Genomic DNA, 22,789 nt, shown 5'->3' with positions numbered 1-22,789 from the left:
TACTTTGATTCTTTGTAGGTCTCTTGTTACTACAGCCACAAATATCGGGATGTTCGCATATTTACCAAACTGTGGAGTGAATTTAGACTTGGGAGTCAAAGTGCTGAAAGGGGGACTTGGGACTACTACTTCTCCTTCACTCTCCCTCAACAGGAGTTTGTGTCTCAATGGCTGCTTTCTCAAGTGTTTGTATTGTTTTGCGTCATACTCATTGGTTTTGAATTCTTTATGTAGGGCTAATTTTCTAGCGAACAAGTTTGTCCTTTACCCAAAGGAAACAATTGAACACTGATAATCTGAAAAAAACTATGGTTCTCAGACTTGAGACACTAAAACCAAAAAAAATTAGACATATTAGGTATCGCCGCGCCTATAAGAATCTGCTCTATAAAAATTCCCTATGACCTAACCCCTCAGATGAACACAGTCAAAAAAAAAAAAAAAAAACTGTGCAAAAAAAGGTATTTTTCTTTTTTGGCACCTTACATCACAAAAAGTGTAATGGCCAGCGATCAAAAAGTCATATGCCCCCCAAAATTGTGCCAATAAAACCGTCCTCTCATCCCGCAAAAAATGAGCCCCTACCTAAGATAATCGGCAAAAAAAATAAAATAATAATGACTCCTAGACTATGGAGATACTAAAATGTTTTTTTTTAATGTATATAAAAGGATAATATAGTGTAAAACCTAAATAAATAAATAAAAAGTAGACATATTAGGTATCGCCGCATCCGTAAGAATCTGCTCTATAAAAATACCCCATGACCTAACCCCTCAGATGAACACGTTCAAAAAAATTAAGTAAAAACGGTGCCAAAACAGCAATTTTTTTGGGCAAATTTTCCATTTTATACCGTTTTTTTAAGTAACAACGTAAGGGTTAACAGCCAAACAAAACGTATTATTTATTACCCTGATTCTGCAGTTTACAGAAACACCTCTTATGTGGTCGTTAACTGCTGTATGACCAAATGGCAGGGCGCAGAAGAAAAGGAACGCCGTGTGGTTTCTGGAAGGCAGATTTTGATGGACTTTTTTTTTTTTTGGCACCATGTCCCATTTGAAGAACCCCTGATGCACCCCTAGAGTAGAAACTCCATAAAAATTACCCCATCTAAGAAATTACACCCCTCAAGGTATTCAAAACAAACTGATTTTACTAACTTTATTAACCCTTTAGGTGTTCTTCAAAAGTTTATGGCAAATGGAGATAAAATTTCTGAATTTCTATTTTTGGTAACCTTGCCTCACAAAAATGTAATATAGAGCAACCAAAAATTATATGTACCCTAAAAATAGTCCCAACAAAATTGCCACCTTATCCCGTAGTTTCCAAAATGGGGTCACTTTTATGGAGTTTCTACTCTAGGGGTGCATCAGGGGGGCTTCAAATGGGACATGGTGTAAGTAAACCAGTCCAGCTAAATCTGCCTTTCAAAAACCACACGGTGCACCTCTACACCCTGCCATGTGCCCGTACAGTAGTTTACGGCCACATATGGGGTGTTTCTGCAAACTACAGAATCGGGGCAATAAATATTGAGTTTTGTTTGGCTGTTAACCCTTGCTTTGTTACTGGAAAAAATGGATTAAAATGGAAAATTTGCCCAAAAATCGAAATTCTGAAATTTTATCTCCATTTGCCATTAACGCTTGTAGAACACCTAAAGGGTTCATGATGTTTGTAAAATCAGTTTTGAATACCTTGAGGGGTTTAGTTTCTAGAATTGGGTCATTTTTGGGTGGTTTCTATTCTATAAGCCTCACAAAGTGACTTCAGACCTGAACTGGTCCTTTAAAAAGTGGGTTTTTGAAAATTTCGTAAAAATTTCCAGATTTTCTTCTAAACTTCTAAGCCTTGTAACATCCCCAAAAACTAAAATGTCATTCCCAAAATGATCCAAACATGAAGTAGACATATGGGGAATGTAATTTAATAACTATTTTTGTAGGTATTACTATGTATTATAGAAGTAGAGAAATTGAAACTTGGAATTTTGCAAATTTTTGGTAGATTTGGTATTTTTATTTAGAAATAAAAATGCATTTTTTTTACTCCATTTTACCAGTGTCATGAAGTACAAAATGTGACGAAAAAACTATCTCAGAATGTCTTGGATAAGTCAAAGCATTTTAAAATTATAACCACATAAAGTGACACTGGTCAGATTTGCAAAAAATGGCCTGGTCCTTAAGGTGAAAATGAGCCCGGTCCTTAAGGAGTTAATGGGAATGTCAGCAAATTTGTACCTATGGCTGACCTGTTGCATGTGTGCTTGGTAGCTGAAGGCATCTGTGTTGGTCCCATGTGTCCGCATTACAGAGAAAAATGTAGTTTTTATACATGCAAATGAGCCTCTTGGAGCAATGGGGGTGTTTGGCTTTCTCTGCAACTACTGTATCTCTACACTTTTACAGGTTTAGGCAGTGTAAATGTCATAACACCTGGCCCTGACTTCTCATTAAGGCACAGCAGTTGCAGAGAGCAGAGCTTCTAGGTGTATCAACAACACACTTGTTGCTCCTAGAGGCTCATTTGCATATATTGAAACTTCATTTTTCTCAGCAATGCGGGCACATGAGACCAACACAGATGCTTTCAGCTACAAAGAGCACATGCAACAGGTCAACCAGTTTCATAGGTACAATTCTGCTGACAGATGCCCTTTAACCCCTTAAGCATCCATGACGACGACGACAACAACAACAAAACATTTGTAAAGCACTTTTCTCCCGTAGGACTCAAAGCGCATAAGCTATGTTATGTGATCGTAAATGCCAGGCTAAACAGGGGGCTTTTTAGTTTTGCATTTAAATGTGTCCAGGGTTGGAGCTGTCTTGATTGCGTTTGGCAGGGCATTCCACAAGGTAGGGGCAGCATGACAGAAAGCACTGGCTCCAAAGGTTTTTGATCTGAGGTTGTGTGAGGTGTGACGCAGATGTAACAAAACCTTCAGGTATCCAGGGCCTAGGTCGTGTAGGGATTTGAATGTTCGCATGCCAATTTTGAAAAGGATTCTCCATTTTATGGGTAATCAGTGTAGTAAGCGGAAGATTGGTGTGACAGTGACGGGGTTGGCTTGTTAACAGTCTTTCGGCAGCATTCTGTACTAGCTGCAGGCGGTGTAGGTCTTTATTAGGAAGGCCTACATAGAGGGCATTGCAATAGTCCAGCCGTGATGTGATGAAGGCCTGACCTAGAGTTGGAAGATCTTCTGAAGGAATGAGGTGCTTAATTTTTGCAATATTCCTTAGGGGAAAAAAGGAGTGTTTCACCACAGCTGAAATTTGGTTCCTAAAATTTAACTCCTTATCCATCAGTAAACCCAGGCTGCACACAGTGTTGGAGCTAGTAAGGTCTGAGTTCTATACCCTCAGTGGTGTTGACTGTGTCTGGAGCTGTTTTGTTGTTAGGCGCTGGCCTCTAATGACAAGAACCTCTGTTTTGTCAGCATTTAGTTTAAGCCAGTTTCCATTCATCCACTCCTGCAGCTCGGCTAAGCATGTGTTTATTTTTGGTATTGGGTCTGTCATATCGGGTTTGAATGACATATATAGCTGGGTGTCATCAGCATAGCAGTGGTATGTTTGACCGTGTTTTGGGATTTTTGTTCCAGAGTGGCAGCATGTATGGTAAACGACAAAGGGGATAGGATTAAGCCCTGGGGCACACCATATTTTAGTGGTACAGGGTTGGACTTGAAAGGCCCCAAGGCTACCCTTTGAGTTCTGCCAGGAAGGAGGAGAACCATTGGATGACTAAACCATCAATGCCACCGTACTCTTGCAGTCTGAGCAAGATTTCATGATCAGTTGTATCAAAAGCGGCTGAGAGATCAAGCAGTACCAGAATGGAACTCTCGCCTCTGTCTCTGGCCATGAGCAGGTAATTGCAAATCCGGACAAGAGCTGTTTCACAGCTCTGGTGCATCTTGAAGCCAGATTGTGGGGGGTCAAAGATGTTGATCATTGAGAGCCTGGCTTCAAGTTGGAAATGTGCAGCCTTTTCAATAACTTTTCCCAAAAAGGGAAGGTTGGAAACCGGTCTGTAGTTGCTCAGAATATCCAGATCTAGGGATGGTTTCTTGAGAAGTGGCCTGATGATTGCTTCTTTCAGACAGGTAGGAAACATCCCTGCTTGCAAGGTGCAGTTGACTATCTTATGGAATGCTGGCATGAACAGATCAGGGCATTTCAACTTGAACTGTGTGGGGCCAGGTCGCAGGTAGTTTGGCGAAGATTTAGAAGGATGTTTGAGATGGCTTCTTCGGTAATTACCTTAAAGTCAGACTATGGCAGTAGGTTGTTGTGGCATCCATTATGAGGCTCTGCATAGGTTTTCGGTGTTGTAGATTTGATAGCAGACTGAATAGATGAGACTTTGTCTGTGTAGAATTGGGCAAATATCTCACAGTTCTCCTTAGAGGATGTGATGTTGGGATTCTGGCACGATGGATTGCATAGACTGTCAACTGTGCGGAATAGCTGGGTTGGTTTGTTGGCTGCTTTTGCAATTTCCTCTGATAGAAAAGAGGACTTTTTCTTGTTGATTATTGCCTGATAATTCTTTTGGTGACGAATTAGGGAGTGTTTATACTTTGAGCGATGATGTTTACGCCATTGTCGTTCTAGTCTGTGTCCCTCTTTCTTTGGCTCCTTTAAGGAGTTGTCGAACCATCGCGCATGATGTAATGGTGTGGAGCGTTTGATGCGTAGGGGTGCAATAGAGTCAAAGGCAGATGATACAAGGCAGTGATATTTTTGGACCATGGAGTCGAGGTCTAAGCTGTGTTCTGTTAGTCCATCCAGGTTTAGGTTGTCCTGAAGATGTTAGGGTGATAGACCTTTCAGAGAACGGTATTTTGTGAGATATTTTGTTTGGTGTTTTAAAGCTGGTCCTGGAAGTGAAAAGTGGATAGTGTGATGGTCAGATCAAACTACAGGATTTATTTCCATCTTGGATATTGATAGTCCTGAATGAAATATGAGGTCCGAGGCGTGGCCTCTCTTGTGTGTAGGTGAACGGGTTCAGAGAAGCCCAGTTCATTCATGGTGAGAAGTAGATATCTTCCTACCTGGGAGGAGTGGGTGTCCACCCATGCGTTGAAGTCTCCCAGAATTATCCATCTAGGGTGTTCCAATGCTAAAGAGGATAGAAGATCACCCATTTCCTTGAGAAAGTCTGAGCCACTGCCAGGAGGGCGGTAGATGAGCAGTATGTTTACACTTTTCTTGGCTGAAAGTTGTGCTGCCAGGCATTCAAAAGAATAGGGGGAAGGGGGGGGGGCTACAGCAAAGGGTTTGATTTTTAAACTGGATTTGAAGCATAGTGCAACCCCTCCTCCTTTGCGGTCTTGTCTCTTGCAGTGTAGCACCGAGTAGTTGGCCAGCCCAGCAGCTTCCAGAGTGGGCCCAGGGTTTTGAGACAGCCATGTCTCAGTTAGAAAGGCCAAATCTGAAGTCTCTATTAAGTCATGTATAACTGCTGTTTTTGTTATTTTTGATCTGGCATTGCAGAGTACTGCTTTAATGTTGCCTTCCTGAGATTTGGAGTCTGTGTTAACAGCCCCCAGCTGGGGCCTGCATTCAGAAGAGTGGTAGCCGTCTCTGGGAGTTCTGGGTCTTTTCTTGTTAAAATTGTATCTGATGTTTTTTGGGTGGTGATTTGGGATTGCTTTGTATTCCAATTACGAGATCTTCCTCCCTTCCCCCTTTTACCTCTTTTCTTCTTTCTGAGAGCCCCAAGGCATTTTAGTAGTAGGAACGTACCTGTAGGTCATTGACTGAACTGTATTAAGCCACCATGATATACAGATTCGTCATGGCAGCAAACTGTCACCATGTCTATGTACATGGTGACAGTGCCAAGTTCCCGGCTGTTATACACAGCCAGCAATCTCCGCTAACCGGCCCAGGACCAATGAGGAAGGTGATCGTTCTGATTGGCTTGTCTATACAAATTACTGCAGTGTATTGTACAGCCATCAGACTCGCTGAATCTTCAAGAACCAAGTGGGTCTAGGTACAAAAAGTGTTTAAAAAAAAAGTGGGGGAAAAAAAGAAATAAATATCAAACTTTTTCCTATCTCCATATATTTATAATTGGTTAAAAATGAAGAAAATAACATACACTACACATGTTTGATATTTCAGGTCCGTAACGATCTGATCTATAAATAAGGTCACGTTACTTTTACTGTTCGGTGAACGCTATTACAAAAACAAAAAATTGCAATTTTGCCCACCTCACTTCCCAATTTTTTTTTTTAAAAGTGATCAAAAAGTCATATATTCCCCAAAATAGTACCAATCAAACAGTCATCTCATCTCGCAAAAAATCAGCCCCTACGTAAGACAATCGCCCCCAAAAAATAAGACTTTCCGAAAACAGACATAAAAACATGATTTCTTTTTTTTCAAAAATGCTTTTATTATGTAAAACTGAACTACAATGTAAAAAAGACATATTCGGTATTGCAGCGTCTATAACAACCTGCTCGCTAAAAATATCACATGATCTACCCCCTAAGGTGAAGCTATTTTTTTTATCACCTTACATAAAAAAAGCATAATGCCAAGCAATCAAAGTCCAAAATAGTACCAATAAAACACCACATCCCACAAGAAATGAGCCCTTATGTACATAAGACAATCTTTAAAAAAAAAAAAGAGAGAATATGGCTTTCAGAAAATGGAGAAAATGCTTTTGTTTGAAACATAGTAAAATAAAAAAAATAGACATATTAAGTATCGCCACGTTCGTAACAACCTGCTCTATAAAAATCACATGATCTTCCCCCTAAGGTGAATGCCGTAAAAAAAAATAAAAAAAAACTGTGCCAAAAAAGCCATTTTTTGTCATCTTACATCAAGAAAAGCGTAATACCAAGCGATCAAAATAGTCCTAATCAAACAATCACCTCATCCTGCAAAAAATGAGCTCCTACATAAGACAATCGTCCAAAAAATGGCTTTCAGAAAATGGAGACACAAAAACATGATTTTTTTTTTTCAAAAATGCTTGTGTAAAACGGATATAAAATAAAAACGACATCTTAGGTATCGCTGCATCTATAACAACTTGCTCTATAAATATATCACTTCATATAACCTGGCAGGTGAACATTGTAAAAAATAAAAACCACTGGGACAGCTATTTGTTGCTTACCTGGAGTTACTTTTTGGGATTTTCTGCTGTAGGAGTGCATCGGGGGCTTCAAATGGGACTTGGTGTCTCCAAACCAGTCCAGCAAAATCTGCCCTCCCAAAAACCATATGGTGCTCCTTTCCTTCTGAGCCTGCTCTGCGGCCATACAGCAGTTTAAGACCACATATGGGATGTTTCAGTAAACTGCAGAATCATGGTAATAGATATTGAGTTTAGCTTCCTGTGTTACAGGAACTAATGGATTCAAATGGAAAATCTGCCAAAGTGAAAATGTAGAAATTTAATCTCCATTTTCCTTAAATTTTTGTGGAACACCTAAAGGGTTAGTAAAGTTTGTAAAGTCAGTTTTGAATAACTTGAGGGGTGTAGTTTGTAAAAATTGGGTAATTTATCGGTGGTTTCTACTATGTAAGCCCCCATAAAATGCCTTCAGAACTAAACTAGTCTTTAAAAAAGTGGGTTTTGAAAATTTGCTTAATTTTAAGAATTGTTTCTACAATTCTAAGCCTTCTAATGTCCTAAAAAATTAAATAAATAAAAATTTACAAAATTATGCTAACATAGTAGACATATGGGAAATGTAAAATGATGTAGCAATAACTATTTTGTGAGATCACTGTATGCCTTAAAAACAGAGAAATTCAAATTATGAAAGTTTAGAATTTTTCAAAATTTTCCAAAAATTTAGATATTTTTTTTTTATAACGGATTTATATTTACTCAAATTTACCAATATTATGAATAGACATGAGCGAATTTCATATTTTGAAATTCGTTCACACTTCGTTTAGTGGTAAAAGGTGAATTGCGTTATGGATTCTGTTACCACAGACCATAGCGCAATTCTATGACGGAATGCCTTTAGAGGCATTCCGTTATTCATTCCGTCATAATAGAAGTCTATGGGCTGCAAAACAGATCCGTCCAGTTTCCGTTATGCAGGGGAGTCCTCTCCTGCATAACTGAAATGGGACAGGTCAGTTTTGCAGCCCATAGACTTCTATTATGACAGAATGAATAACGGAATGCCTCTAAAGGCATTCCGTCATAGAATTGCGCTATGGTCTGTGGTAACAGAATCCATAACGCAATTCACCTTTTACCACTAAACGAAGTGTGAACGAATTTCATAAGCGGAAATTCGCTCATTTCTAATTATGAACTAAAATGTGTCACACGAAGACATTCTCAGAATGGCTTGGATAAGTAAGTGTTCCAAAGTTATTACCACATAAGTGACACATGTCAGTTTTCCAAAATTTGACCCGATCCTTAAGGTGAAAAATGGCTTGGTACTGAAAGGGTTAAAGAGGACCTGTCATTGAATGAAAAAAAACACAAAAAAACAAACATAAATTCAGAGTAAGTACATGTTCTTATAGCCACTTGCCCCTGCGTATAGCACTTTTTTATTTTATATATATATTTTTTTTTCATCATCCGCTCTTTAGTTCCTGTAATCGTGCCCCCACAGTATGTTAATAGAGTGTGCCCTTTGGGACGGCAACCACATCTTTTTTAGTAGGCAGTGTGCTGTCCAATGAAGCCCAGCATGGTCTCATAAGACCAGACTTAGGGGAGATGTCATTTTGGGACTGAGTGGTATCGCAAGTGGACATATGTTTCCACTGGGACCAGCAGTTTGATGTGCGATATCGTCCCACTGACTGGTCTTCTGAAGCTGCTTGTACCTTCTGAAGCGTCTTACTGCAGGTGATGCTGCTGGGCTTCTGCATTGCTTTGAGGCTGTCTGTTCTGGATGCCATCCCAATAGCAGACCACACTCTGTTAGCATACAACATGTGAGATACTATGGGGGCTCCATCTCAGGAATGGATGGACTGGTATAGTAATAAAAACTCTATTCTCTGGGAGCAAGCAGCTGTAATTCCATGACACGTCCCTTTAAAAAAAAAAAAAAAAAAAATCCAATGAAGAGTTATGATATTTACGTGGATAGTTTGGCACTACATGGTGTTGAAGGTGTATAGCAACGTGCATGTCACCTAATGAACTGAGTGCTGGTGGGCACACATACTCAGTCACTCTCCCCACAGCCTGTTCACTGCAGACAGAGACCCTATGTCTGCATATCAAATTAGCAGTTGCACAAAGGGGAATACATGGAAGCAAAATATCAAATATCAGATCAGCTGTATGAGGAGATGCAGTGCGCACGTACAGTCTCCCTTCTCTCTTCTATGATGATTGCCATAGACAGCAGCAGCTTACAGGAAAAGAGAAGCGAGACTGTACGTGGACACTGCTCTGGTCGTCTCCTCATACAGATGATTGGCAGGGGTGCCGGGTGTCGGACCCCCACCGATCTTATATTGATGACCTATCCTGAGGATAGGTCATCAATAGTAAAAGCCCGAACAACCCTTTTAAGCTAATACACCAACATGACAAGTTCCCTTTAAACATTGATTGTGTATCAATACGGCAACACTGATCGCTGGGTTTCTGTCTATTTAGATTTGATATGCCATAAATTCATGTTGTGGTAAAGCCCCTATAATTGACTATATGAGTGTAACATAAAACTATTATTGCCTTTTCTCAGAAATACTGTATAAGCATGGATTTCCTCCGAAAATTTGAAAGGCAATGTGGTTCACAAGCAAGTGTAAAAAGATTACGCGCTCATCCCTCTTACCACAGCTTCAATAACAGGTGGAATTTGCCTGTCTATTTTCAGATAAGGTAACCAGAGTTTATTTCGGTACACAGATTTCTTGTTGAACAGGAAAAGTTAACAGGTTTCATAATGTTTTTCGTTTTAGAATTGGTCAAGTGTACAGATCATCATGTGACTGTATTGCCACTTTCTGGCTTGGCAGCTTTGTTCCTTGCCTCATTGCAAATCTGCAAGAGTATAGTTCTGCACAAGTGAATTCCCCAGTCAAGTGCTGCAGAAAAAAAATGTGTCAATTTTAGAACATGCTTAAAATTAAAATGTACATTTCCCTGGATTTTTTTCTATAATGTGTAAGCTAAAAAGTGGTAAAATACTTCTACCTTTCCTGACGCTGCAGCTGTTAATGATAGCTGGGCTTCTTACTTGTGGAAGAATCTTTATGTAGCTTTAAAAGGGGTTGTGTAACTTCAGCAAATGTCATTTATCATGGAGAGAAAGTTAATAGCCACTTACTAATGGTTTGTGATTGTCCATATTGCCTCCTTGGCTGGCTTGATTCATTTTTCGATCACATTATACACTGCTTGTATCCAGGGGTTACTTACAACCACTGCTGCACTTCATATACAAGATGACCGGAATGGGAGCTGCTGCATATGCATCTTTATGCCACCAGAGAGGTCCTCACTTTTTCTCATAGGGTACAAGCACAGTGGCCACCATTGCTGGATTGCAGGGAGGTTGTGACGCCTGGATACATGCAGTGTATGATGCAAAAAATGGAAAAATGATAATACTAAGTGCCTTGTATTTACTTTGTCTACATGATAAATAACATTTGTAAAATATAAGAAAAAGAACTGGATTGTGCATCCTCAATACTATGCTTTTATCTTACTGCTTCCCTGCATAATGACATTGCTTCTCAGCGCAATTTATCGTATACCTACCCCTATGCTGCATGCTATACATGAGGCATTAGTATACAATTTGATCAAAAAGCATAGGCCCACTCACCGCGACAAGGTTGCCTCTTCGAATGGGACCCTATTCTAAATTTGGCACTGCACGGCGACCACCGACACCGCAGCACCCGGCAGGCTAGTGGGTTGGTGGGACCCAGTGCCATGGGTGGCATTGTCAGACAGCAGAGGTGCTGTTTGACTCCTGGGTCCCGTCGCCTACTAGGGCAGTGCCGCTTTGTCACCACATTGTCGCTGCGCCTTTTTGTCAGAGTAGTTCCCACTCAGAGGTGACCTTGGTGTGGTGAGTGGGCTTATGCCTTTTGATCAAAATTTACACTAATGCCTCTTGTACAGCATGCAGTATGGGGGGCTGTACACTTTAATGTGGCGCTGAGAAGCGAGTTTATTTAGATCATGGCATAGCATTGTGGATGTGCGATCCAGTTGTTTTTTTCCCCCTGATAAATAACATTTGCTGAAGTGAGACAACCCCTTTGCGCTGTGTGTTTTTATTTTTTGATCGTTGTTTTTCCATCCCTGCATTCCAAAAGGCATAATAATTTTATGTTTTAATCATCATAGCTGTATGAGGGCTTGTTTTTTGTGTGACGAGTTGTATTTTTTATTAGCAGCATTTAATTTACGGTACCTTTATACTGAAATACTTCTAATATTTTTAACAGGTGGAACAAAAAACAAAACACTGCTTCCCTTTTTTTATTTTTTATTTAGAGATAAATATATATACACGTGTATATGTGTGTGTGTATATGTATGTGTGTGTGTGTGTATAATAGAGATATATATATATATACCGTATATACTCGAGTATAAGACGAGTTTTTTGGCACATATTTTTGTGCTCAAAAAGCCCCCTCGTCTTATACTCGAGTCTAGGTCTGTATTATGGCAACTTACATTGCCATAATACAGACCAACAGTGGCGAGCTATAGGGGTCGCAGCGGTCGCAATTGCGACCGGGCCCCTAAGTCAGGGGGGCCCACGGGGCCCCCCAGGAGATAATGAGTAAAGCCCTGGATTATTTATTTGGCTATCTTACTTTGTTTTAGCTCCGGTAATAGCAGGCAGTGCGGGGGGCGGCGCTCACTCACTGATGTCACGCGCCTGCGCCGCCTAGTGGGAGAAGCAGGCGCGTGACGTCAGTGAGTGAGCGCCGCCCGCCCGCACTGCCTGCTATTACTGGAGCTAAAACAAAGTAAGATATCCAAATAATCAGAGTAAAGAGCTCAGCAATGAGCAATGATTAAAGTATAGTTACTGATTATTTTATAAATATACTGCTGTGAGCGTCGGGGAGGGGGATCTGTGGATGGCACTGTAGGGGGATCTGTGGATGGCACTGTAGGGGGATCTGTGGATGGCAGTGCCATCCACAGATCTCCCCCCTAAACAGTGCCATCCACAGATCTCCCCCCTAAACAGTGCCATCCACAGATCTCCCCCCCTAAACAGTGCCATCCACAGATTCCCCCCTCCCCTAAACAGTGCCATCATGGCACTGTTTAGGGGGGATCTGTGGATGGCACTGTTTAGGGGGGATCTGTGGATGGCACTGTTTAGGGGGGAGATCTGTGGATGGCACTGTTTAGGGGGGAGATCTGTGGATGGCACTGTTTAGGGGGGAGATCTGTGGATGGCTCCCTGTATTTAATGCAGAGTGTGTGTGTATATAATGCACACACTCTGCATTAAATACAGGGAGTCAGAGTCAGACTCCCATCAATCTGAGTCACCCTCTTGCAGATGTGTGTATATAATGTAGAGTGTGTGCATTATATACACATGCACTCTGCATTATAGCTGCATTTCCCACCCTAGTCTTATACTCGAGTCAATAATTTTTCCCATTTTTTGGGGGTAAAATTAGGGGCCTCGGCTTATACTCGGGTCGGCTTATACTCGAGTATATACAGTATATATATATATATATATATATATATATATATATATATATATATATAATAATCACAGGTCGGCACTGCTGTATATTCACGGTGCACGAGTCTATGGGATGGCGTCCCAATGCAGAATCAATAAAGAAGACCGGCACAACCGGGAGTATAATGTACAAAGCTTCCTCTGATAGACCTTGGTATAATAATATTTTTCCCAGGATAATAATTTTTCTACAATGTTATATTTTTGAGTATTGCAATAGTGCAATTAAAAACAAATAAAAAACTTTAAAACAAGAAATAAAAATAAAAAACAAAATAATGAAAATAATAATTTTTTGATAAAAATATCCTTTGTAAGAAAATAAAAGATTTTTTTCTATGTATTATTTATAGCGAACATAATGAAGGAAGAAAGAAGTAAGGAACAAACTAAAGTGAATTTAAAGGAACTCATATGTTTTCGTTTTAACACTGATTGGTGGGTGTGGTTTTCTGTGTGATGTCATTTCCCTGTATTTGGGCGCTCTATTTAAACATGAAATGTTCTTTGTATGATGATAAGTCTGAGGAAGGTGCGGTTAGCACCGAAACGCGTCACTTATTGCCTGTACATGTGACTGAATAAATACGAAGAAATTATCAACAGCGAGTGCCGGTCTTCTTTATTGATATTATATAGATATAGATATATATATATATATATATATATATATATCTCTATCTCTCTCTCTATCTCTCTATCTATCTGTGTGTGTAGCTCCTGAAGACTTTTTATTTTCCTTCTATTGCCTCGCCTCCCTGTTCTCCTGTGGGAGCACGCCAGCGTTGGCCCGCCACGCTGCCTCCTCCCACACAAAAAGACAAGGTGGACCAGGGCAGCCTCGCTCCCCTGCATCCCGCCAGCAGAAGGGTCACCCGTCCAAGCCCCCCTTCCAGCATCCTGCCACTACGGTGCCAGTAGCTGAAGGGGTGACCCTGCTGGAGAAGAGGAAGGGTGAAGATGGCGGCAGGAGAAGAGGATGAAGATGAGGTGAGTACACTGGACTAGGGAAGTATGTTTAACCCTCTTCTCCCTCCCTCGTTCATTATCAAGCAGGGCCAGCCTATACCTCAGGGGTTCAAGACCCTCTCTATGCCTTCCTGGGCTTCTGTGAAAGACTGCAATATGTCTTACAGGGGCGAGATTCTGAAGGACTCGCTATATGCCGCAGGTCAGATCCTGTCATTGGTCTACATAGTCTTCCCCCCTTACAAGGCACATAGGGGGTTAATGGCACTGCTCTAGGGAGGCCAAGCGCAATGCTGTGCACCAGGGCGCTCGGTCAGTCATGCAGAGGGGCAGAGGAGGAGTCTCCCGCTCCCCACACCTGCCGCCATGATCCAACCCCTTTCGGGAGCAGACTCGCTGCAGTGAGAGCACGGCGCTCTGGAGGGGGTTAATCGCCACACGATCGACCTTGCACCGCACAGTGTTTCGGCCCGCGCTTCTCTCTGCCCGGCCCGCAAATTCGCACTGCTCCGGTCCCTCTGTGATGGCCGGTGCAGAATTCGGTGGCCTCTCCTGAGGCTGTGCGCAGGAAGGGGGCAGTCTTCGTCCCTGGGGGGGGCACTCTGACGCAAATTCTTCCCGCCCTGCTTCCCCCCCTCAGACACCTGCTGAGCTCCGCCCTCCAGTCCTCTAGACAAGTACGGACCCCCTTTCCTTAACCCTTCCCGGCCAGCTTCCTTTTTAGACCAGCACCTGATTACTGGGGTTCTACCTCTCGTACAGTGTGCCATAATGTGGAGGGATTTAACCCCTTCCTGCCTCTTGTCTTTGAGGCCTGCTTCCTAGTTTTTAAAAAAATAGATGAAAATGTGCGTTCATAAGTGTCCCCCTCCTCAGCCCTCATCACCGCAGGACCACCCTGTCTGTGTGGTCCCAGCCTGGGCCGTGGCCTATCTCGGATAAGGAGGACTTTGCATAGTTCTCCACCTTCGCAAATCGCGTGGAGGAGAGCTGAAGTATTCCCAATCCACCCTCCGGGTCGTTTGGTTGATAATTCTCCACCTGCGCCATACAGTGGAGAACCTCTGGACTTCCCAATCCACCCTCCTGGGTTGTTGGTTGATAATTCTCCACATGCGCAATTCCATTAAGGACCTCTGACATTCCCAATCCACCCTCCTGGGTCGTTTGGTTGATAATTCTCCACCTGCGCAATCCAGTGGGGTCCGCTGGAACCTCCCAGGTAGTTTTTAAGGTTAGCTCTACTTAACTGGGGCAGTATGGTACATGGCTTCTACGGATAGTCTCTGGCCTCCCCCTCAGTTTTGCACTGACTGGGCAAGTGCTGGCTACCACTGTGGGAGCGGTATTGCATTTCCACTACATGCTTGGGTTCTTACTGCGCAGCTCTTTCGTCAGGTGGTGGACTTTTAGCACTGGATTCGGTGGCCTCTACGGGTGACCCCCCCCCCCCCCCCTCTGCTGGGGTATGGGGCTAGCAATACAGTGCGACTCCCCTTGCCTGGCTTCCTTCTCGGGCTTTTTTTGCACAGCCACTTAATCCTTGGCTACTTCTATATAGCGCCGGTCTCGAAAGTGGAATGGGCTTGGACCTAGCCTAATCTTCTGTCTTTCCTCCTCTGGCTCATGGTTCAAAGCCACCCTGCATGCCTTGGTAGTTCCTACGTTGCTACCTTCCCTCATCTGCATTTGCACGGGGTATTCATTTGGTGGCCTTCCATTCCAGGCACGATCCGGTCCCAACTGGTGGGCTGTGGCGCCCTCCACACCCCTCCTTCTACAGGGACTCTTCCATTGGTCCGGGTGTGCTAACGGTATCTACACGAAAGCTATCCACCTTTCTCTCCAGAGCCAGAGTTCCGGAAGCATGCGACGTGGATGCCCTTATTCTCCTTGGCTGGAGTCCCCCCCCCCCCCTTCCTCCCTACGTGTTTCTTCCCCTCCTTCCCAGGGTTCTACGGAAGATCAAGATGGAGGACATTCCGACAAATTCTAGTTGCTCCGAAATGACCCTGTCGCGACCTCGTTCTCCTTCCTGGAGACGTCCCTTGGTCACTACCACTCAGACGACCTTCTTTCACGGGGTCTGGTCTTACATCAGCATTTCAATGACGGCGTGGCTATTGAGACCCCCATTCTGACGAGGAGAGGGTTTTCAGCGGATGTCTTCCGCACTACGATTCAGGCCAGGAAGCCTGCATAACCCAGGATCTATTATGGGACCTGGAGGTCCTTCCTGGGCTTCTGTTAAAGCCGGGACATCACCTCACTCTGTGTTTTTCTCTCCCCACGGTCCTATCCTTTCTACATACTTACCCTGATGGGTAAGGTGTTGGCGCTTCTCTCCTGGGGCAGCTTTCCAGCGTCCTCTGGTGCCCATGGAAACCTTCCTTCAGGGAGTGGCACATACGGTTCCTCTGTACCGTCCTTATAGCCTTGGGATCTGAATATAGTTCTCTGTGTTCCAGTCTTCTCCCCTTGAGCCCTTGCGGGAGTTCTCACTCCGCCTCCTGTCCTAGAAGGTAGTTTTTCTTGTGGCTATCACATCCATCAGGCGGGTGTCTAAGTTGGGGGTGCTCTCTTGCAAGATCCCGTTCCTGGTTCTTCACAAGGATGAGGTGGTTCGCCAGCCCATTCCTTCTTCTCCCGAAGGTGGTCTCTGACTTCCATATCAATGAAGAAATTGTTCTTCCTTCACTGTCCCTTTCCTTCGCACTCTACGGAAGGGAGTTACATTATGGACGTTGTCAGAGCTCTAATCATTATTAGCAGCCTCCAGTCCCTCTCGGCGTACGGGGACCCCCTTTTCTCTCCGGAGGGTCCTCGCTAGGGATTGGCGGCCTCCAAGGGGCGATTGCACGTTGTATTCGGTCTGCAAGTGCTGAAGCATACCGCACCTGGAGCAGGGTTCCGCCCTTAGGTGTCACGGCTCACTCTCCCAAAGCGGTGAGCGCTTCTTGGGCTAGGAGGAATCGCGCTTCGGCTGCACAGTTGTGTAAGGCGGCTCCCGGCTCCTCCTTACACATGTTCACAAGAAATACTTATGCATCAACGGTCGCTGCGTGGGGCGCGTGGTCTTGCAGGCGAAAGTTCTTAGATGCCTACAGGGATGCTTGCTTCCATGGGTCTGTGGCTTTTTCCCTCCCTGTGGACTGCTTTTGGACGTTCCACGTTTCCTGTGTCCCCCAATGAATATGGGCGAGAAAAGGAGATTTTTGTATAACTTACCAGTAAAATCTCTTTCTCGCTCTTCATTGGGGGACAGAGCACCCACCCAGTATTGTTGTCCGGCCACAGTTGTAGCTGTTGCTGGTTTGAACCCCGTTGGGTCCTTTGACATGGTTGGTTTTCCACGTGTTTTTCTTTGGTTGGCTTGCTTCTCCTACTACTTGTACACAAACTGAAGCTTTCTCTCCAGGCTAGAGGGGGTATAGCTGCCAGGGGAGGAGCTAACAGCTTTTACTAGTGTCAACGCCTCCTAGAGGACATGGCTATACACACGGTTCCTGTGTCCCCCAATGAAATATTTTACTGGTAAGTTATACAAAAATCTCCTTTTATGCCGCATGGTGAATGGTATACATTTGCACTTATTGCGGAATTGCTGTTTTTATTCCCACATGTTCTCACGTTCTGTGAGCTCTAAAATAGTGCCTTCGAAAAATACAACTCATCCTGTAAAAAAAAAAAATACCTTCAGGCAGCTACAGTAAATCAATGGAAAATTACAAATATTGTTCTCTGAATGTGGTTTACATTTGATTTTGGATTTATCTATATATCTTTGTCATACACATGTACAGTATTTCTGTAAGATAAATCCTAGGCAAAGGCAATTGGAAGGTGTTTTAAAGATAATTTTGTTTTCCTCTTTTAGGTTTAAAGAAATAGCCGGAAGCTTAGAATCTGCTTTAGTTTATCGCCTAGAGGAAGCTTCAGGTATATATCATCATATCACATTTTAGTTGGTATTATATAATATATATCATATAATAGGACTTCTATAAATGCTGGAACAGTCTCTCAACTCAAAATCTGGCTAAATAATTTACAGGCGTTATCAGAGACTAAAAAATGTCCCCCATATGCCCAGATCCCTCACACTGATTATATTTACCTGGCTCCTCGCTCCCTGCGCCACTCCTGGTCCCCACAATGCAGCAGCTGCTTCTTCCGGTGTGCGGATGACAAAATCCAGTGTCGGGGGGGGGGGGGGGAGCAGCCAATGGCATGCAGTGATGGGGACGAGCCCCCCTAGCATCGCAGGTAACTTTATGTAGGCTCGTCCCCATCCCCGCCTGCTATTAGCTGCTCCCCCTCCAACACCGGATGTTTTCATCTGTGCACGGGGAGAAGCAGCTGCAGCAGTGCGGGGAACAGGAGCAGCGCGGGGAGCCAGGTAAGTATATTCAGTGTGAGGGGCCCAAGCATATTGGGGACATTTATTAGTCTCAGATAACCCTTTTAATAGCAGGATTCAAAATACTTGCATATTTGATGCATTTTGTGACACTTTGTAAGTTTGTAGGAGATAATGGAGATGTTCACCATACTGTATAGCACAGAAATGTATGTTTGCATTAGGGTCCATTCACACGTCCGTTTTTTCTTTCCTGATCTGTTCCGTTTTTTGCGGAACAGATCTGGACCAGATCTGGACCAATTCATTTTCAATGGGTCCTGGAAAAAATCGAACAGCACAATGTGTGCTGTCCGTTTCCGTTGTTCCGTTCCGCATGTCCGAAAAAATATAAAACATGTCCTATTCTTTTCCACAAAAATCGGATCCTGGACCAATACAAAGTCAATGGATCCGCAAAAAACGGAAGACATTCGTATGTCATTACGTATGTCATCCGTTTTATGCGGATTCCGTTCCTGGAAATTAGGCTTCCTCCCCAGTCAGGGGCGTAGCTAGAAATGCATGGGCCCCATAGCAAAAAAAAAATTATGGCCCCCCCCCCCCCTGTGCCATCCACAGATCCCCCTCCCCTAAATAATGCCATCCACAGATCCCCCTCCCCTAAATAGTGCCATCCACAGATCCCCCTCCCCTAAATAGTGCCATCCACAGATCCCCCTCCCCTAAATAGTGCCATCCACAAATCCCCCTCCCCTAAATAGTGCCATCCACAGATCCCCCTCCCCTAAATAGTGCCATCCACAGATCCCCCTCCCCTAAATAGTGTCATCCACAGATCCCCCTCCCCTAAACAGTGCCATCCACAGTATTAGGTGCCTCTCTTCCCCCCCCCCCCCCATGTGCCAGTATCAGGTGCCAACCCCCCTCCCCCCCCCCCCATGTGCCAGTATCAAGTGCCCCCCGCTCCCCCCATGGCAGTAACAGTTGGGTATTAAAAAAATAAAAATAAACACTTCTACTTACCTCCATGTCAGCGATGCGATGCAGCCTCTTCCTGTGTCCAGCCTTGTATTGTGTCCCGCCCTGTATGTCCATATATGGAGTCAGTGCTTGTATTTCAGAAAAGGTTTCTGCTGGGATTCGAACCCACGACCTTCTGTTTAAGAGGCAAAGCATCTAACCACATGCCTTGCTGCTGACTGAAAAAATATGAGACTTCTACTGTTATAGCTGGCTAAGTGTACATCTATATCTGCTCATATATAGAGATGTAGCAGAGCTGAGTGTGCTGGGATAGCTGTCATATAGAGATATAGCAGTGCTGGGTGTGTTGGGGCAGCTGTCATGTGTATAGATGTACACTTAGCCAGCTATAACAGTAGAAGTCAGTTTTTTTTTCAATCAGTTGCAATGCCTCCTTTATGGCTGTGAGGGTAAATGCTTTGCCTCTGATACACTGATACATTGGAGGTTGTGGGTTCGAATCCCAGACACATCAGGAGACTTTAGAATACAGTAAGATTAGATCACATTAGCGAGGGGGCCTGAACATGAAGACTGCTGCTGTGAAGGGGGCCCTGAACATTAAGACATCGATATTTAACTAACTTCCCGGTAGTTACGCCACCACCTGGCTGCCTGTGTGTAGTGTCTGTTTAAAAATAAATGAATGCGGTCGGACGGGCCCCCAGTGGCGTAGGGCCCCATAGCCACTGCTGTGGTTGCTATGGCGATCCCTACACCACTGTCCCCAGTATTAAATGTGACCAGTGCGGCCCCCCTCTCTCTATATTCATTGGTGGCCATTGCGGCAGTGCGGATTCCCAGTAAGTTTTCTACAGATCTGATTTTTCACTTCGTGAAAAACTCAGATCCGACAGTATATTCTAACACAGAGGCGTTCCCATGGTGATGGGGACGCTTCTAGTTAGAATATACTGAGAACTGTGTACATGACTGCCCCCTGCTGCCTGGCAGCACCCGATCTCTTACAGGGGGCTGTGATCTGCACAATTAACCCCTCAGGTGCTGCACCTCAGGGGTTAATTGTGCATATCATAGCCCCCTATAAGAGATCAAGGGCTGCCAGGCAGCAGGGGGCAGACCCCCTCCCTCCCCAGTATTAAATGTGACCAGTGCGGCCTCACCTCTTCACCCCCCTTCCCCATCATTGGTGGCCAGTGCAGATTCCCAGTATTAATAAATGTGACCAGTGCGGCCTCACCTCTTCCCCCCCCCCCCCCCCATCATTCGTGGCCAGTGCGGATTCCCAGTATTAATAAATGTGACCAGTGCGGCCTCACCTCTTCCCCCCCCCCCCCCCCATCATGGGTGGCAGCGGAGAGTTCCGATCGGAGTCCCAGTTTAATCGCTGGGGCTCCGATCGGTTACCATGGCAGCTAAGACGCTATTGCAGTCTTGGCTGCCATGGTTACTTAGCAATAAATAGAAGCATTATACTTACCTGAAGAGCTGCGATGTCTGTGACCGGCCGGGAGCTCCTCCTACTGGTAAGTGACAGGTCTGTGCTAAAAGCAATGCGCCGCACAGACCTTTCACTTACCAGTAGGAGGAGCTCCCGGCCGGTCACAGACATCGCAGCTCGCAGTCGAAGGTAAGTATAATGCTTCTATTTATTGCTAAGTAACCATGGCAGCAAAGACTGCAATAGCGTCTTGGCTGCCATGGTAACCGATCGGAGCCCCAGCGATTAAACTGGGACTCTGATCGGAACTCTCCGCTGCCACCAATGATGGGGGAGGGGAAAAGACGTGGGGCCGCACTGGTCACATTTATTAATACTGGGAATCCGCACTGGCCACCAATGATGGGGGGTGGGGGCAGAGGTGAGGCCGCACTGGTCACATTTAATACTGGGAATCCGCACTGGCCACCAATGAATATAGAGGGGGGGGGGCCGCACTGGTCACGTTTAATACAGGGAAGGGAGGGGGTCTGCCCCCTCCTGCCTGGCAGCATCCGGTCTCTTACAGGGGGCTATGATTCGCACAATAATTGTGCGGATCACAGCCCCCTGTAAGAGATCGGGTGCTGCCAGGCAGCAGGGGGCAGTCATGTACACAGTTCTCAGTATATTCTAACTAGAAGCGTCCCCATCACCATGGGAACGCCTCTGTGTTAGAATATACTGTCGGATTTGAGTTTTCACATGTTTCCGTTTTTTGCGGATCCGCAAAAACATTTTCAGGAACAACGGATCCGCAAAAAACGGACCGAAAATCGGGATGTAGAAAAATACTGACGTGTGAATGTAGCCTTACACTGTGTTTAAAGGGGTTTTGTCACTTCAACAAGTTGCATTTATCATGTAGAGAAAGTTACAGTAAGGGTATTGCATCCGGAAGCATTGCATCACACGCATGAAAAACGCATCAAAACGCATTGCACTTGCGTGGAAAAAACTTAACAACTCAATGCAGTCGCAGACAAAACTGACTGAACTTGCTTGCAAAATGGTGCGATTTTCAATGAACGCACGCTGAACGCATCCGAACCTAATCCATCACGCTCGTGTGAAAGAGGCCTTAACAGGGTGTATTACTAGGAAATATTCCTACGTCTTATTAGCCCTTGTGCGGTGAAGTTATACTGTATGTTCTAAAGCCTTTTTTGGTGTGTATTAGAGGAAAATAATAAGGGCGTATTTGCCTTCAGCGGTGCAGTTATATATTCTAAAACCTTTTTGGGGTGTGTTAGTGGTAAAACATAAGGCCATATTTGCCGTTCAGTGGTGCAGTTATATGTTCTAAAGCCTTTTTTGGCGTGTATTAGTGGAAAAAAAGGCTTATTAGCCGTGTGGTGAAGTGAGTAAATTACAGCCTTTTTTGACGTGTATTAGTGGGGGGAAAAAAGTGCTTATTTGCTGTTCAGCGGTGCAGTTATATGTTCTAAAGCCTTTTTTGGGGTGCATTAGTGGGGAAAAAAGGGGCTTAAAAATGGCTTACTAGCCGTTTGTGGTGAAGTGAGAAAATTACAGCCTTTTTTGGGGTGTATTTTTATTTATTTATTTATTTAATTATTTGATCTAACAGTATGTCAGACAGAGAAGTGACAGGCCCTGCACAGGGGAGGGGCAGAGGCTGAAATGTTTCTGGCACAGGTCACAGCAGAGTAAGGGGGTGTGGCAGCAGGGGTCACTTTGAGAGACCTGAGCTCCCGGTGTCATCTAGCCCCCACTTTTGGGGGGAAAAGTGCGTCTTATAGGGCAAAAAATATGGTATATCTCTCTCTCTCTATATCTATCTCTCTAGACATGTGTGTTCTTTCTCATATGTTGCTCCTGATGAAGGGGTCTGCACTCTTTTACTCCAAAACGCGTTGAGCCGAATTCTACAATAAATGAATTGACCTGAAGCTTACTGTGATTGAGCTGCCATCAATACCTATCACTCTACATGTGATTCCGGCCAGGGGGTTATATAGGTTCTGCTGGTGTCTTGAGCTTATCCGGCAAACCACCCCCCAGTGAAGTGAGTAAACATTTACATTTTTAAAGATTATTATTATTTTTTTTTTTTTAAAGAGCGTTTTTAATCTTTAATTACCACTAGCCACTAGCTCAAACCTTCCGGTCTGGTCTTTGTCTCTCTTGATTAGCAGCTATAATATTTGGAGTGACACCCTCTTGTATCTCATACTACTGTACATTATATTTGTGCCGATTTTTAGGAATTCATACCATATTATATTACATTGACTAA

At 44.0% G+C, this 22,789-nt stretch overlaps 1 protein-coding gene across 3 annotated transcripts in view; it reads left to right on the top strand.

Annotated features, from left to right (window-relative positions):
• The window catches only part of COG2 (component of oligomeric golgi complex 2), a 329,606-nt gene that overhangs the window by 163,526 nt on the left and 143,291 nt on the right, over positions 1 to 22,789 (top strand). For all 3 annotated transcript variants that reach the window (XM_040429435.1, XM_040429434.1, XM_040429436.1), the window contains 2 exons: positions 9,737 to 9,876; positions 17,583 to 17,644. In XM_040429435.1, the coding sequence (XP_040285369.1) occupies positions 9,737 to 9,876; positions 17,583 to 17,644 (202 nt within the window). The remainder of the gene's footprint in view (positions 1 to 9,736; positions 9,877 to 17,582; positions 17,645 to 22,789) is intronic.

This window comes from Bufo bufo, chromosome 4 (genome assembly GCF_905171765.1).
Source record: "Bufo bufo chromosome 4, aBufBuf1.1, whole genome shotgun sequence".
Classification (NCBI taxonomy): Eukaryota; Metazoa; Chordata; class Amphibia; order Anura; family Bufonidae; genus Bufo; species Bufo bufo.
The sequence above is the reverse complement of the archived record's forward strand: the minus strand, read 5'-3'. Positions and strand labels throughout refer to the sequence as shown.